Consider the following 14,864-nt stretch of genomic DNA (forward strand, 5'->3'; position numbering starts at 1 on the left):
CTTTCCAGGCCCCGGGCACTTGGTGTGCTCCTCAGCTGTGGGCCGTCCTCTGCATCCTGCTCTGGGGCCCACCCACCTCCCTCCTTTCCCTGGCTCATCGTCTGGGTTTGCAGCACCATGGGGCAGGTGCCCTCCTGCCTCACTGCTCATTTTGAGACTGTGTCCTGTAGGTCACGCCGCTGCACGTGTCCCATACCTGGGCTGTCACTCGGTGGCTCCTGCTCCTCTGAACATCTTTATCACGGGACTTTGTTCGATAATTCTGTGTATTTTTAATGTCATTAATTGGGTGTTTTTCTCAGTATTACTCATTAAAAGCAATATAGGTTCATTTATGGGGCGCCTGGGTGGCGCAGTCGTTATGCGTCTGCCTTTGGCTCAGGGCGTGATCCCGGCGTTCTGGGATCGAATCCCACATCAGGCTCCTCCACTGGGAGCCTGCTTCTTCCTCTCCCACTCCCCCTGCTTGTGTTCCCTCTCTCGCTGCCTGTCTCTCTCTCTGTCAAATAAATAAATAAAATCTTTTAAAAAATAAATAAAAGCAATATAGGTTCATTTAAAAAATTTGGAAATTACCCAGACTTAATGAGAGAAGTAAAACTCATTTATAATCTCACTGTCCTGAGACAACCACGTTGGCAACTATGTGTGTGTGTGTATGACAAACCATGAAATAGGAAGGACCGTTTGATTCATGTGATGGTTTCTTTTTCTTAGAAAACAGGGTCACGCTATAAGGTACGGATAATAGATTATATCGTGTACGTCTGTTTTATGATAGTTTTTGGAATTGTGAGCTTGAGAGCTAATTTGAGTCATAGTTGACTTGGTTTTCATGTTTGCTCCTGATCCAGGGCAGATAAAATTCCCCCGTCTCTGTATTCCACCTACCGCCAAGCCTGCTCCACTGCCGAGGAGAAGAAGCCAGAAAGTAAGGCTAACGGGTCTGTCTGTCCCTGAGATGGGCACCTTTCTGCTTCCCTGGTCACGAGGTGTGCAAGCGACCACGCAGCCAATGCTGGTCTGGCTCAGTCAGGATGGACCCACCCTACCGTCAGGTCCCAGGGTGCCAGCCCAGAGGCTCCGGAAGGTTACCTGATAGGCTTCTGCTCGCCTGTCCTGATTTGGGCAAGGTGTCAAACGAGGCCGCCAGGCTTGAGGCCTGTAATGTTGATTCTGAAGTGGGGGCGTCATGGGGGTTCCTCTTGTTGGGATGGTTGAGGTCTTCTCTAGTGGGTTGGGGATCGCCCAGCTCCTGGGGCTCAGTGTTGCAGACCTAGGTCCCATCTGCAGCAGTGCGCGTGAGACAGCGGTGCTTGGAGCCGCTGGGCAGCCTTGCTGGCGTGTTCCTGCCTATCCCGTTGTCTCTGCTAACAGGGCGGTGGTGGGAGGCCCGTCAGGAGGGCCTGGTTCCTCAGCACTGTCGCGTGGTTTAAATCCTCTGACCTTTGCAGGGCCACCTAGGCTGCATGAAGCTGTGTTTCCTAGTTCCGTCTCCCAAAACCCTTCCTTTTACGTGCTTGGATGATTTCTCAGAGCCACAGTGACTGAGAAAACTTGAGTGGGCGAAGCATGAAGGTCCCGGGTCTCACACTCGTTTGTACCGGTATTGAAGCAGCTGCGGTACCAGGGAGGCTTGTAGGGCTGTGTCCAGCATGTGGGAGGCATGCTGCTCGCTACCCAGCCCCCTGGCCCTGCCTGGGACCTCGAGAATGTTTTCTGTACTTCATCTGGCAAGGCTTATAAAAGAAGCCATAGGGTTTTTAGTTTCATCATGGTGTCTACACTGTGAGACTCACTCCGTGTGTCCATTGTGTTCTCCCGTGACTCCAGAACGTGAACTTATTTTGCTTTTAAAACATGTAGTGTGCCTTCCTTTTCTTTTTTTTTTTTTTAAGATTTTATTTATTAATTTGAGAGAGAGCACGGGAGCATGAGCAGGGTGAGGGGCAGAGGAAGAGGGAGAAGCAGGCTCCCCGCTGAGCAGGGAGCCCGATGTGGGGCTCAATCCCGGGATCCTCGGATCTTGGCGCTTAACCAGCTGAGCCACCCAGGCCCTTGTGCCTTCTTTTTTATAATGAAAATTGTATGTTTGGGCACCTGGCTGGCTCAGTCATCGGAGCATGTGAAACTTGATCTCAGGATTGTGAGTTCAGACCCCAAGTTGGGTATAGAGCTTAACATGAAAAGAGTGGGGAAAAAAGAAAGAAAGAAAGGGGGAAAAATTGTGTTTTTTAAGAGAGAGCGAGCATGTGTGCGAGCAGCGGGGAGGGGCGGAGGGAGAGAGAGAATCTTACGCAGGCTCCACACCCAGCGTGGAGCCCGACACGAGGCTTGATCTCACTACCCTGATAATCTTACCTGAGCTGAAATCAGAAGTTGGACGCTTAACCAACTGAGCCACCCAGCCGTCCCAAGAAACATTTTTCTTTTACAAATATGTGATCAGAGTTAATCTTTTTTCATAAATCCGTGAAATGTATGTTGAGAACCAGTAATCATCTCATGTATACTAATTCTTAGCTTTTTTCTTTACATCTTTTTTTTTTTTTAACATCCTATTACAAAAAACAGTATGACAATGTTACTTAAATCTTGAGAAGTGGAATAAATTGTCACCCATCCAGAATCCTGTGTCCCCACCCAGACCCCCTTACTGTGCTTCTGGTCCTTTCACCTTACGTGCGTGCTTGTCACCTCTGTGGCATGTTGTGCACAGACCCATGTGTTTCCTTCAACATTTATAAACAAGTTTCTGATACCACGATTAGTGCCCAGCAGTGCAGCACCTTGTCTGGCGCCTCTGTCTGCCCTTCTCACAGAGGAGCCACGTCCAGTGGTGTGTGTCCTGTCCTCTCCCAGGTGCAGCGCCAGGAGTGAAGGGGGACGCCGGCTGTGCGGAAGAACCGCTGGGACCGCTCGCAGCTGCGCTCAGAGAGCTCAGAGCCGCCATGACAGACCCCTCCCAGTATGACGGTGAGGACCTGGCTGTGGGCAGCACTGTCTGCAGTGGGTGTCCGTGGGCCCAGCGGGCATCCAGCCGTGGCCAGAGCGCAGTTAAGCCTGAGTGCAGTGCCAGCAGGTGCTGGCCGGAAGACGGGTCTGTCGTGCAGGCTGTCACAGACCCTTAGCAGAGATGACTCCTCTGCTTTTGGACATCCCAGCAGGACAGGTGATAGAGGGGGAGAAAACTGGCCTTACTAGGCTGTGGGTTCTCTTTCTTAACTGGTGGACTAGCGGTGACACTAGGCACTAGGCCTCTGCTTCTGTGCGACTAGTTCCTGTAAAATGGTGAGTCACGAATGATAGTGTGATAACGTGAATGGTTCACGCCAGTCCGTAAAATAAAATACCAGCTTCTTGTACTGAAGAGATTTTTGTTGGGAAAAATGCAGAATCTAAAATAATTAAACCCTATTTTTACCCAATAACTGTAATAGATTTTTATATATTATAAATCCATTGTATTCAAACCAGGACAGAATGTTCTGTGAGAGCTTCCCAGAGGAACTCTTAATAATGCAGCTCAGTTTCCCTGCTTGAGGGGGTGCACAGGGTCACAGGGGGTGTGGCCTCTCAGTTGCACTCCTGTGAATTGGGCGTGTGGGGACGTCGAGGTGGAACCCGGACAGGTCAGGTCAGCCTGGTCTCTAGCAGCAGACTTGCCGTTTCCACCTGGCCCGGTCGGCCGTTTGTTTCCTGGCCTCTGGCGCCCTGAGGCTGGCGGTGGGACATGGAGCCTCGGGCAGATGTGACAGTGTGGGGGGCAGCTGGCCCGTGACTTCAGACGGAGATGGACATACAAAGTGGAGGTCTGTGATGGTGAAGGAATGCATCGACCCCTCTGATAATCCAGGGAACGGCAGTGGGTGGCTCCTGGCCCCGTTCTGCCCCGTCTCGTGCCAGTCCGCTGTCTCAGTAGCGCCACCTACCGCGTGGGCGAAGCGATCTGAACCGCCCGGCTGGTGGATGCGCGGCCCCCGCCTCAGTGGGAGGTGTTGCTCCCGGAACGGGGGCTGTGCTGCTGTCTCGAGCCTGCTTCTCCTGCAGAGCCAGCCCCGGGGTGCAGTCGGGGGTGGGCACCAGCGGCTCTCCTGCTCGTCTGACCGCATTTCTCCATTTGTAGTTGTCTCCGCTCAGATGGCAGTCGTCTCTGAGAGGCTCAGCTCCGCCTTGGGCCCGGGCGAGGAGGACTGCGGCTCTGAGGTGTCGCAAGTCCAGCTCGATATCCTGGCTCCAGGACTGGAGCCGCAGGAACAGGAGGTGAGTGCAGGAGGCCTACAGTAGGCTGTCGAGCGGGGCTGGATTGTGTGAACAGTGCTGATGCAGCGGCCTCCTCCCCGGGAGACAGGACACCCAGGAGCTGGGCGTGCTCGGCCCGGGATCAGCCAGCCCCGGCCTCCTCGCGTACAAACTCTTTTTAAATCTCTAAAGAACGTGCAGCAGATGCTGTTCGTGGCCCCGAAGCCGAAAACTGTTTCTCTCTGGGCCTGTGTAGACGAGGTGCGCTGGTCCTGTTCTCTGTCGTGACATTGCCTGGCTGGGACTGTGGGACACCTGGCCCGCGGTCTTTCAGGATTTGGGAATGGGGTTCGGCTGCCGGTCAGCGTGATAGCTTCCGCTGCAGACGCGTGCCTGCTTTGCAACGTCAGAGGTGTAAACAGGCTGACGGACGTTGCTCTCCGGGACTCTGTGCCCTCAGTGACCAGCTCTCTCTGTTAGGTTGCGGACCTCCTGTTGACGTCTTTTTGTCAGAACCTGATCGCTGCCTCCAGCTTCACCCCACCAGACAGGTAGAGGCTGGTGATTTTCACGGGGTGGTGTGGAGCTGTGTGCGGGGCGGCCTGGCTGCTCTGAGCAGGCCTCCCTCGTGGAGTGGAGCTTCTCCCCATCTTCATGACGAGGACGAGGAGCATGGCTGTGCATTCCTAGTCCAGCTCTGACCCTGGCTCCTGGGTCCTGCCTGCTGTACTGGTTGGGGTCCCAGGTGGGGTGGAGGGGCCGTGCTGACTTTGTCAGGTGGAGACACGGCAGAGGGTAAGCATCACCACAGGAGACCCCACTGTTTGGGGAAAGCCTGGTTCGTTCTTAGGCCTCTTGTGCGTGAGTGCTCTTGCGGCAGAGCATGTGGGAGGGCTGTGCAGGGCCAGGACTGGCCGGACTGCTGGTCTCGGTGGCTCTCTGCAGGCAGGGCCCCTGGGCAGCTCACTTCGTGACGACCATGTGTGGACGCAGGGCCCTCCCTGTCTTGCTCACCCGGCTCTGCCAGCTGCTCCGTCACCAGGTAGGCCTGCCGGCTCCCTCCACCTGGGAAGTGGGCTCTGCCCTCCTTCCTGGTGAAACACCGTCTCCCATTTCAGGGCCCGAGCCTGAGTGCCTCCCACGTGCTGGGCTTGGCTGCCTTGGTCGTCCACCTGGGCGAGTCCAGGTCTGCGCTCCCGGCGGTGCATGTGAGCTCTCCCGGCCCTGCCAGGAGCCTCCCCATTCCAGAGTTCTTCAGCAGCCTCCTGACATTTGGAACCGCGGAGACCTTGCTCTTCTGCCTGAAGTGAGCTGCTCCTCCCGCCCCTCCCCTGTGCCTCTCCACTCTCAAAGTAACACATTCTCATCAGATAAAATTGATGCGCTCCATAGATAATCACTCTTTAACTCTCGGAATATGTCTTTCCAGAGTCTTATATTGTGTGTATTTGTGTGTGTGTCTATTTCTTTGTTTACGAAAATGAGATCCTACAACCTTAAAAACTGCCTTTTAAGACATTAGCGATAGACCGACATCCTCCCATGTTGTTAAGCCATCTTTGGGCTGTGGCGAGCATTACTGGGTTTTGTCTTGGGGGCACCTGGCATCCGGTTGGACCCGTCCCTCTGGCTGGGTTGCTGGGCTTCCCTGTGGCGAGTAGCTTTTTCTGTGGGTGAGTTCCTGCACATGGAGTTGCCCAGTCCAAAGAAACTCATCTGAAAGGGTTTTGAGACCCATCGTTCTGGAAGTTTGTGCTGGCACACCCCCATGGTTCCCTTGTACACCGCTGTGGGCCAGACCCATTTTAGGACCTAGGGGGTGGAACCACACCCCTGCCCTTCTGTGTGGGGGCACCTGGCAAGTTGATAGTGTGGTGCTTGTGGGTGGTAGGTTCTGGGGAGAGGGGGGCCGGTGACGGTGAGAACGTCTGCCCACGCCAGTGGGGGGGGGGCAGGCAGGGATGGGTCCCCACATGGCTGAGGGCGGGGTCCTGGAGTCTAGACTTAGGATGAATGGACAGAGGGCCAGGGAAGAAGCCAGGTGGCTCCAGTGAGAGTTTGCTGGGACTGGGATTGCGGTTCATGGACAGAACTCGCGAAAAGCATAAGGAATTAGAGCGGGGAGAGACATGGACCAGAATGTCTGCCTTAGGCCACGGTGCCCTCCACAGTGGGAGGCAGAGCCGTCCAGCCTCTTAGGGGCTGTTGGCAACACCGAGAGTCCCCACTGGCAGTCAGTCCTGAAGGTACCCCGGTCCCCCTTCCTTCCTAGGCACCTTCCTGACTTTCCCTGGGCCCTGGGGTTGGTCTCTTCTCATTGGGCTCTTCCTCCTGACACTTGACAACCCAACACAGGTGGGCAGAGACTCCCCCTCAGGCTCAGTTTAAAATTGGGTATGCTTCTGTCTGGTTCTGCAGACTTCTCTTAGGAAGGAACAGTGAAGGATTTGCTAACACCTGGGTGAGTGGAAACCTTTTAGATGACACATCAGTAGCACTTCAGCCACATCTGACTTGATCGCTTCTTTCCTGGCCGTGACTCTTTACATGCGGTGAAAGCAACCCTGTCCTTGCACAGTCTGACCGTTGCTGTGTTTTCTGGGTCTGTGCCTTCAGCGTGGACAGAGCTCAGACCCACGGGTGTGACATGGGGGTCAGTTCCCGAGGGCTCAGGGGAGCTGGCCTGGCCCAGGGCTGAGGCCAAGACTAGCCCTCGGGACATCTGGTTTAGAAGGCAGTCAGCTCACTTTTGTGAAATGCAGACTTACTTGTATTCCATCCCTTAGTCTGCGTGCACGCTATCTCTACATTAGGTCTGTTTTCTGTTTTCAGGGTCTGTACGGCGGCGATCTCTTACTCTCTGTGTAAGCCGTCTTCCCTGTCACAGGGTCTTTTGTACAGCTCCTTATCTCCAGCCCTCGTGAAAAAGGTAGGTCTGTCCGTTTCCTTTTCTCCACTCTGTGAATCTCCAGTTTCATGCAGGTTTCTCGCCGAGGTCCAGCTCTCGGCTCTCTCCCCGCCCCCATCTCTGCACTGCGGAGCTGTTGTGTATCAGACTGTTTCCGGGGAGCTGCCTCAACTGTCTGCTTGGGCCGAGCACTGCCTTTTTTCCTTTCTCAGACTTAAGATGAACGGGGGGGGGGGGGGGTGGTGTAAACTGACAAAGACTACAAATGTCCCTCCTTTTAAAAAAAAAAAAATAGGTACTGATTTTTGTAAAGTAGATATATTAAAGGATAAATGTTCATGAAAAGTATTTTTCTATTTAAAAAAGAATTCTGATTTTCTAAAAAGAAGTCCCTCATCTCTTGAATGCTTGTTGTATTTATTACAAGACTAGAGAAGTTTAAAGATTTTATTTTTTTGGGGGGGGCACAACTCGGGGGAGGGGCAGGGGAGAGAGAGAATCTCAGACTCCACACTGAGCAGGGGGCCTGACACGGGCTTGATCTCATGATCCTGAGATCATGACCTGAGTCGAAATCAAGAGTCGTGTGCTTAACTGACTGAGCCACCCAGGCACCCCAAGACCAGAGAAATTTAAAGATGTATGTCAGAAACCTTCAGTGGCGAGAGTGAGCTTGAGATTACAGTGGAAACCAGCACGCCCTCCGTTCTAGGCTCCACATTAGAATCCGCTGAGAAGCTCTGGCCCTGCCCACAGGTTAAGTTGGGTCGGGACACACTGGCGCTCCTGTCGTCGGTGTTGAGGAACTTAGTCCCAGGTGCCCACATTTCGAAGCATGCAACAGAGATCAGGACAGGTGGCCCCGACAAGGAAGCTCCTGGTCCCACCTTACCAGATTCTGAGGGGTGTGCCAGTACCCTCCCCTGCTCCCCGCAAGCAGCCTGGGGCTCAGTAAACAGGGAAAAGTCTAATCTCCTAATGGCAAACATAAGCAGATTCACGACAGTCTCGTGCGTCTCTTGGTGGAAACAGCAGTGCCAGCTCCAGGCCGAGAAGACCGCCGTCCACTGCTGGGGGACTGCATCCGCACCGCCATGTGGAGGACAATTTACAACCAGCAATTCTGCCTCCAGGTGTTGAGTCCCAGGAGACAGATGTGCGCAAAGATTTACAGACAGGGCTGGTCACTGTCGTCTGTAACTGAACACAGGGTGCCCAGAGTGCCGCACAAGGGGTTCGCCAGGCCGCTGTGGCTGTCCACAGGGTCTCCCAGCCACCTGCCATGCGGCACACAGCCAGTTTATTGTCTCTCTTCAGTTTCAGTTCATTATGTGCAGACTGTTCTCAGAAGCCCGAGAACACCCCTCTCAGGAGGACGCAGCCGGCCTTCCCTGGAGCCTTCTGTGCCTGCCAACCACAGACTGGCAGCGAGCCGCCCTCTGTCTGTGGAAGCAGAGAACCTTCCAGGAACTGTTGAAGGAGAAAGAATTTCATGTAGGTCTCACCGCCCCTCTTCCTGCTTCTCACCTCGTCCTAACGCACAGGGTTCTGCGGGTAGATGGGTTTCCTGAGGACATGGTGGGCAGCCAGGTGATGCTGGGGCAGCACAGAAGTGGATTTGTTTGAAATCGGTGTCGTTGTACAGTCCCATGTACTTGTAAGAAATAAGATGGAAAGATCATTTCTACTCTGCCCAGTTTCCCCCAGTGCTAACATCTTGCGGAAGATTTTAAGGGTGAATAAAAATGTATTTTGAACATACCTGCCAGGCTCCAGTTTGGGTTGGACTTCTCAGCACAGTCGCGGGGAGCTTTGGTCTGCTCTGGCCAACTGCCTATGTTACTGGTCTGCTACCTTTCATGACTTTTCATTTATTTCTTGGATACCTGTCGGCTTATTTTGGCCTTCAGAGAAAAAGTTCTCAGTTGTTTTATTATATATTCCGTTCTTTTATTGATTGTATCCGTGATGCCAGAGCAGGTGGGACCGTGTTTGTTCAGCGTAAGTGGCGCTATAGGGAACACTTGCTGCCCACACGCACCTAGCGGCCACCGTCCCTCTGGCTTTGGGTGATCATGGACTCTTGGTTTCACGTGCGTGTGTCCATATTGCCTGGCGTGGGTCTTCACACAGAGGGAGCACGCTGCACACGTGTTTCTGGGATGTGCTTTATTACACACAGTGCGAGGTTTTGAGATTAGTCCATGTTGATGAGTGGAACTGTTCCAAGAATTTTAAAATAAGAAACATGCCACCATGAGTATTTGAAGCATGTTATTACATCAAGTTTATTCTTGGGTTACTTTGCCCAACTCAGGTGAACTAGAAAATGATTTCTTTCCTGGTGGTGTCGTGCAGTAACCTGAGCGGTTTGCAGACGCCACAGGCTGACTGCTCACAACCAGGCAGCGTGTTGGAGAATTCAGTTCAAGAGAACCGGTTTGAACAGTTTACGTGAGCTTCACGTTGAGTTAACAAGCAGTATCTGAGTTCTTCGTCAGGGCTTGGCGGCGGAACCTCAGTCTGAAAGCAAGAGGTGGCAGGAGGAGAGAGACCAGCGTAGGCACAGCTGCCTTCCAGTGAGGCTCCCGGCTGTGACAGCGGACCTCGCGGAACCGTGACAGCACACTGTCACCAAGCCGACCTGTGGTTTCTGCATCCCGTCCGCGCTAGGGTGTTCATGTGGTCCTTTTCTCTCAGTTAACTTACAGAGACTGGTTACAGCTGGAACTAGAAATCCGACCTGAGCTTGATTCTCTTTCAGATACGGAAAGGTAAGCGTTGAAAGGGATCTGCCTTGGGGCACCTGGGTGGCTCAGTCAGTCAAGCATCGGACTCTAGATTTTGGCTCAGGTCATGATCTCAGGGTCCTGGGACGCAGGCGTGTCGGGCTCCCTGCTCAGTGGGGAGTCTGCTTCTCCCTCTGCCCCTTCTCCCCCAGCACACCGTGTGCGTGCACGCGCACTCTCTCTCGAATAAATCTTTTAAGAGGGGGGATCTGCCTTTCACAAATGCTGTAAGGTTTTCTGCATTGTCTTTAAGTCTTCTCATTGTATTCTCGATGTTCAGTTTAACATATAACTTACGAGCACAGTTTCATTCATTCATTCCTTAATTCAAGAAACATTTGAGTTCCTCCTGTTTGCCAGGCACTTCTAGAATGTTCTTGAAAGTGGGGGTGCATTGTGCTGAGACAAGCCTGCCCTTATGGCACCTTTGTGCAGACAGGGGCACAAGGCAGCGCGCTCTTGCCAAGCAGCTGCACACACGTGTACACCTGAGTGGGCCTGGGGACAAACAGGTAGACAGCTAAAATGGATCAGGACCCCGACAGGGCTGTGAGAACGGGTCCCAGGGTGGCGATGGCAGGGGCGGCAAATGTGCTTCCCCTAGGTGGGAGAGAGCAGGGTAGGCTAAGTGTGGTGAGAGGCTGCAGTGGCGTCCTGACCGTCTGGGGTCCTGCTGAAGGAGCCTGAGAGGGTTCTCAGCTGGTGCAGCCAGCCTGCTGCTGTCTTGCGCGGGAAGAAGACAGTGGCAAGCAGAGGACTGGCAAGTGCTGGCTGCAGGCAGTGCTAACCCTGAGCTGATGGCATGAGGGGCAGGTGATTCAAGGTCTGAGTTCCTGTGCGTCCCGGGGCCAACTGTTCAGACCATAGGGAGGTGAGATGTGCTGTCCTGGGCGTGAGAGTGGGGTGCTGCCAAGCCCCTGGGTGTGGGGATGCGGAGGTCAGGGAGGAAAATGTGCTGTAGATACAATGGAGCTGGTGGGGCCCCGGGGGCAGCCGAGGGCAGGGGTCAGTGTGAACCGCCCTGAGCCACTGTCCCTGTGTGTTCAGAGGCCTATCTCACGTGCATGGGTTGCTGTCTTGTGGTGTCAGGTTATAGAAGGGGCTGGTAGAGATAAAGTCAGAACCGTGGAAAGAATACTTGCTTTCCCAATACGATGGAGGTTTGCGTGCTCCTCAGGTCTGTGCCACCTGTGAGTGCTTTTTGTGTGGGTTTGCGTGTCCTGGGGTCTCCCCTCCCTTCCCTCCTCGTCCTCTATTTCCATTAGGAAAAGAAGGAATTCATTTTCTAGTGTGAAGATCTGCGATAAGCATTTCTTACCCCCAGGTCACTGTATGTTGAAGTTGTGCTTAGACCTTTTATTTTTTAATTCTTCAAGTAACAGATACATTCGTACAAGTTTCAGATGGTGTGGGTAGAGCACCAGCCCTTTCCCATTCGTGGGTATATGGCAATGTCTTACTTGGTTTGGCTCTTTCTGCAGAAACAGACTAGTGTCAGTGCTTCTCCGGCTGAGGCGCTCACTTAGTACATCCTGGGGCGCCTGGGGGGCGCAGTCCTTAAGCTTCTGCCTTCGGCTCAGGGCCTGATCCCAGGGTCCTGGAATCCAGCCCCGCGTCGGGCTCCCTGCACCGCTGGGAGCCTGCTTCTCCCTCTCCCACTCCCCCTGCTTGTGTTCCCTCTCTCGCTGGCTGTCTCTCTCTCTAATAAATAAATAAAATCTTTAAAGAAAAAAAAAAAAGGAGGCACTTTTAGTACATCCTCAGGACCTTTCCTATGAGCACCTGCAGGACCTGGTCCAGATCTGGACACCTTTGCTGGCAGACCCTGGGATAATGACCCAGGGGGATGGCCCCTGAGGGGGTTCTGATTGTGGTAGAGGGCCTTCCTGTAGCCCCAGTCCCTCAGAGCTAAACCCCTGCCCTTGTGCCCCTGGCTGTGGGCCCACTTTGCGGCCACAGGAAGCACTGGTTGGCAGCCTTTCTCAGCACAGACCTTGATATTTGCTCCTGCAGGTGGGACTTCCACCAGTGGGCGATCCACGAGCACTTCCTCCCCAAGCCCTCTGCCGCAGGGGGCTGTGACGGGGAGCTGCAGACAGCGTGCACAGTTCTTGTCGACGTGCTGATAGACTTCTGCCAAAGGTTAGCAATGCTGATGCCAAAAGCATCATGACGTTTAATTGTGGTGGTCCTAAGAATGTGTTTTGGTTTCTCTCCGTCTAGTCTGTGTTATACAGTTGAACATAGCCTGATAGCAAGTCTGAGTCTATTCTATGTACAGGTAAGTTTTCAGAATCTGTTTTCTTTGTCTGGATTTGCCAGTGGCAATGACTTGTCTTTCTGCTTTGTCACCCGGCACCTGGGTCACTAAGTATAAAGGGTGGAACAAGTAGGCTAGCAGGTGGCAAGCACCGCAGGTGCCTGAAACACGAACGGGGGCTGGCTGCCATGGCGGCAGAGTTCCCTGTAGCGTGCAGGCTGCGTTGGGTTTGCGTTCCTGCTGAGCTGGTCTGTATTGGTCTTTGTCCTCATGACTGTTGTGTCAAGATGGTGAGTAAAACCAATTCCATTTCCCACATTTTAGGTGACGTATATTAAATCATAGAAAACGAATCTTGTTACCCTCCAAGAAACACAGTCCATGCAAATGGTTACTGAAGACACGAGGAAGGACAGGTGCCTTTATGTTTCCCACTGCCCCTCTGTTCTCCACCGGGATCTGTAAACACATCTCCTAGTTAGCAAAACTCTCACAAGTCATGTTACGTTGCAATACAACTAACAGCACTGGAATTTTTCCTACCAGTGCTTAGTGGCTGGGAGCCGCACCTTCAGTACCAGGCAACCGAAGTTGGGGCCAGTCCTCTTGTCCTTCATTTTTCTCTTGGGAGGGAGAAACGGGAATGTGTGCCCAGAGTGAAATCAGTGAGTGCGCATTCCTTCCACGCCCCCCTCACCATGGAATCTGTGTGTCTATGCATGTGTCAATCCTAGACATTTCATATAAATGGAATCACACAAGCACATGGTCCTTTGTGTCTGGCTCACTCAGGATAATGTTTTCAAGGTTAGTCTCCATTACAGCATGTATTTGAACTTCATTTCTTAAAAATCACTAAATAGTATTCCATTGAAAGATGGACCACATTTTATTTATTCATTAGTTGATAGACATTTGCGTTTTCACTTACTGATTTTGAATAATTCTGCTACAAACTCTTGTGTACAGACTTTTCTGTGGTCTTGTGTTTTCATTTTTCTTGGGCATAGCCCTACGCATGGGATTGCTGTGTCATATCTTCTTTTCTTTCAATTGGCTTTTTTTTTTAATTAACATATAATGTATTATTTGTTTCAGGGGTACAGGTCTGTGATTCATCAGTCTGCTGTATCATATCTTAACTTTTTTTTAGGAACTACCAAACTGTTTTTCCAAAACTGTACCATTTTACATTCCCACCAGCAGTATCAGAGGGTTCCAGTTTCTCCACATTGTCACGAACATAGTTATTGTTATCTTTTGATAATACCCATTCTAATGGATATGCAGTGGTATATTTTCATTATGGCTTTGATTTGTTTTTCTCTGGTGGCTAATGATGGTGAGCAGCTTTTCATTTACTTGTTGACAATTTGTGTATCTTTGAGAAATGTCACATCCTTTGCCCATTTTAAAATTGGGTTGTTTTACTGAGTTTTAAAAGTTCTTTATTCTGGATACCACATCCTTATCACATATGAGATGAAGATATTTTCTCCCATTCTAGGAGTCATCTTTTCACTCCTTTGATGCATAGAAGTGTTAATTTTTGATGAAGTCCAGTTTATTTTTAGTTTTAGCCCTTAATTTAGGTCTTTTATCCATTTGATTTAATTTTTATGGAATAAGTTAAGGATCCACCTTTACTCTTTTGCATGTGGACACCCTGTTGTCCCCACACGTTTTGTTGAAGACACTGTCCTTCCCCATTAAATGGTCTTGGCACTGTTGCCGAAAATCAGTTAATCATACCTGTGAAGGTTTATTTCTGTACTCTTTATTCACTTTGGTGTATATATCTGTTCTTTTTTTTTTTTTTTTTTTTAAGATTTGTGGTGTATACATCTATTCTTATGCCAATATCACACAATTTTGATTACTGCAGATTTGTAGGGAGTTTTAAATCGGGAAACGTGGATCACCCAACTCCCCGCCCCCAATATTGTTTCGGGGATTCTGTGTCCTTTGCAATTCTATCTGAATTTCAGGATCAGTTTGCCAGTTTCAACATAACCAACTGGGATTCTGATAGGGATTGCATTGTATCTGTAGATAATTATGGGTAATTATTTCCATTTTAATGACACAGATTCTTCCTATCCATGAATATGGGATGTCTTTCTATTTATTTAGGTCCTCTATAATCTTTTCAGTAATGTTTTATAGTTTTCATTGTACAAGTCTTATACCTCCCTGTCTAAATTTATCCTTAGGTATTCTAACACCATTGTAAATGGAATTCTTTTTTTTTTTTTTTTTTTAAAGATTTTATTTATTTATTTGACAGAGATAGAGACAGCCAGCGAGAGAGGGAACACAAGCAGGGGGAGTGGGAGAAGAAGAAGCAGGCTCATAGCGGAGGAGCCTGATGTGGGGCTCGATCCCATAACGCCGGGATCACGCCCTGAGCCGAAGGCAGCCGCTTAACCGCTGTGCCACCCAGGCGCCCCGTAAATGGAATTCTTGTCTTAATTCCATTATTGGATGATTCATGGGTATAGAGAAATACAGCTGATTTTTGTATATTGATTGCATGTCCTGCAACTTTGTAAAATTATTTTCTTTAATAGTTTTTTATTGTGGATTCTTTAAAATTTTCTGTATACAAGGTCATGTCATCTGTGAATAGAGATGGTTTAATTTTTTCCTTTCCAATCTGGATGCC

At 51.0% G+C, this 14,864-nt stretch overlaps 1 protein-coding gene across 4 annotated transcripts in view; it reads left to right on the forward strand.

The window, feature by feature from the left end:
* FANCA (FA complementation group A) overlaps positions 1-14,864 on the forward strand; it is a 55,188-nt gene that overhangs the window by 31,362 nt on the left and 8,962 nt on the right. For 2 of the 4 annotated variants that reach the window (XM_026494543.4, XM_048223747.2), the window contains exons 21-30: positions 855-931; positions 2,863-2,976; positions 4,127-4,263; positions 4,723-4,793; positions 5,188-5,284; positions 5,361-5,548; positions 7,075-7,171; positions 8,468-8,644; positions 9,851-9,924; positions 11,953-12,081. In XM_026494543.4, coding sequence (XP_026350328.2) covers positions 855-931; positions 2,863-2,976; positions 4,127-4,263; positions 4,723-4,793; positions 5,188-5,284; positions 5,361-5,548; positions 7,075-7,171; positions 8,468-8,644; positions 9,851-9,924; positions 11,953-12,081 — 1,161 coding nt within the window. Of the gene's footprint in view, positions 1-854; positions 932-2,862; positions 3,048-4,126; positions 4,264-4,722; positions 4,794-5,187; positions 5,285-5,360; positions 5,549-7,074; positions 7,172-8,467; positions 8,645-9,850; positions 9,925-11,952; positions 12,082-14,864 lie in introns of those variants that run through there. The other 2 variants (XM_048223748.2, XM_048223749.2) reach the window with 2 other exon arrangements.

Source organism: Ursus arctos, unplaced genomic scaffold, assembly GCF_023065955.2.
Source record: "Ursus arctos isolate Adak ecotype North America unplaced genomic scaffold, UrsArc2.0 scaffold_19, whole genome shotgun sequence".
Lineage (NCBI taxonomy): Eukaryota > Metazoa > Chordata > Mammalia > Carnivora > Ursidae > Ursus > Ursus arctos.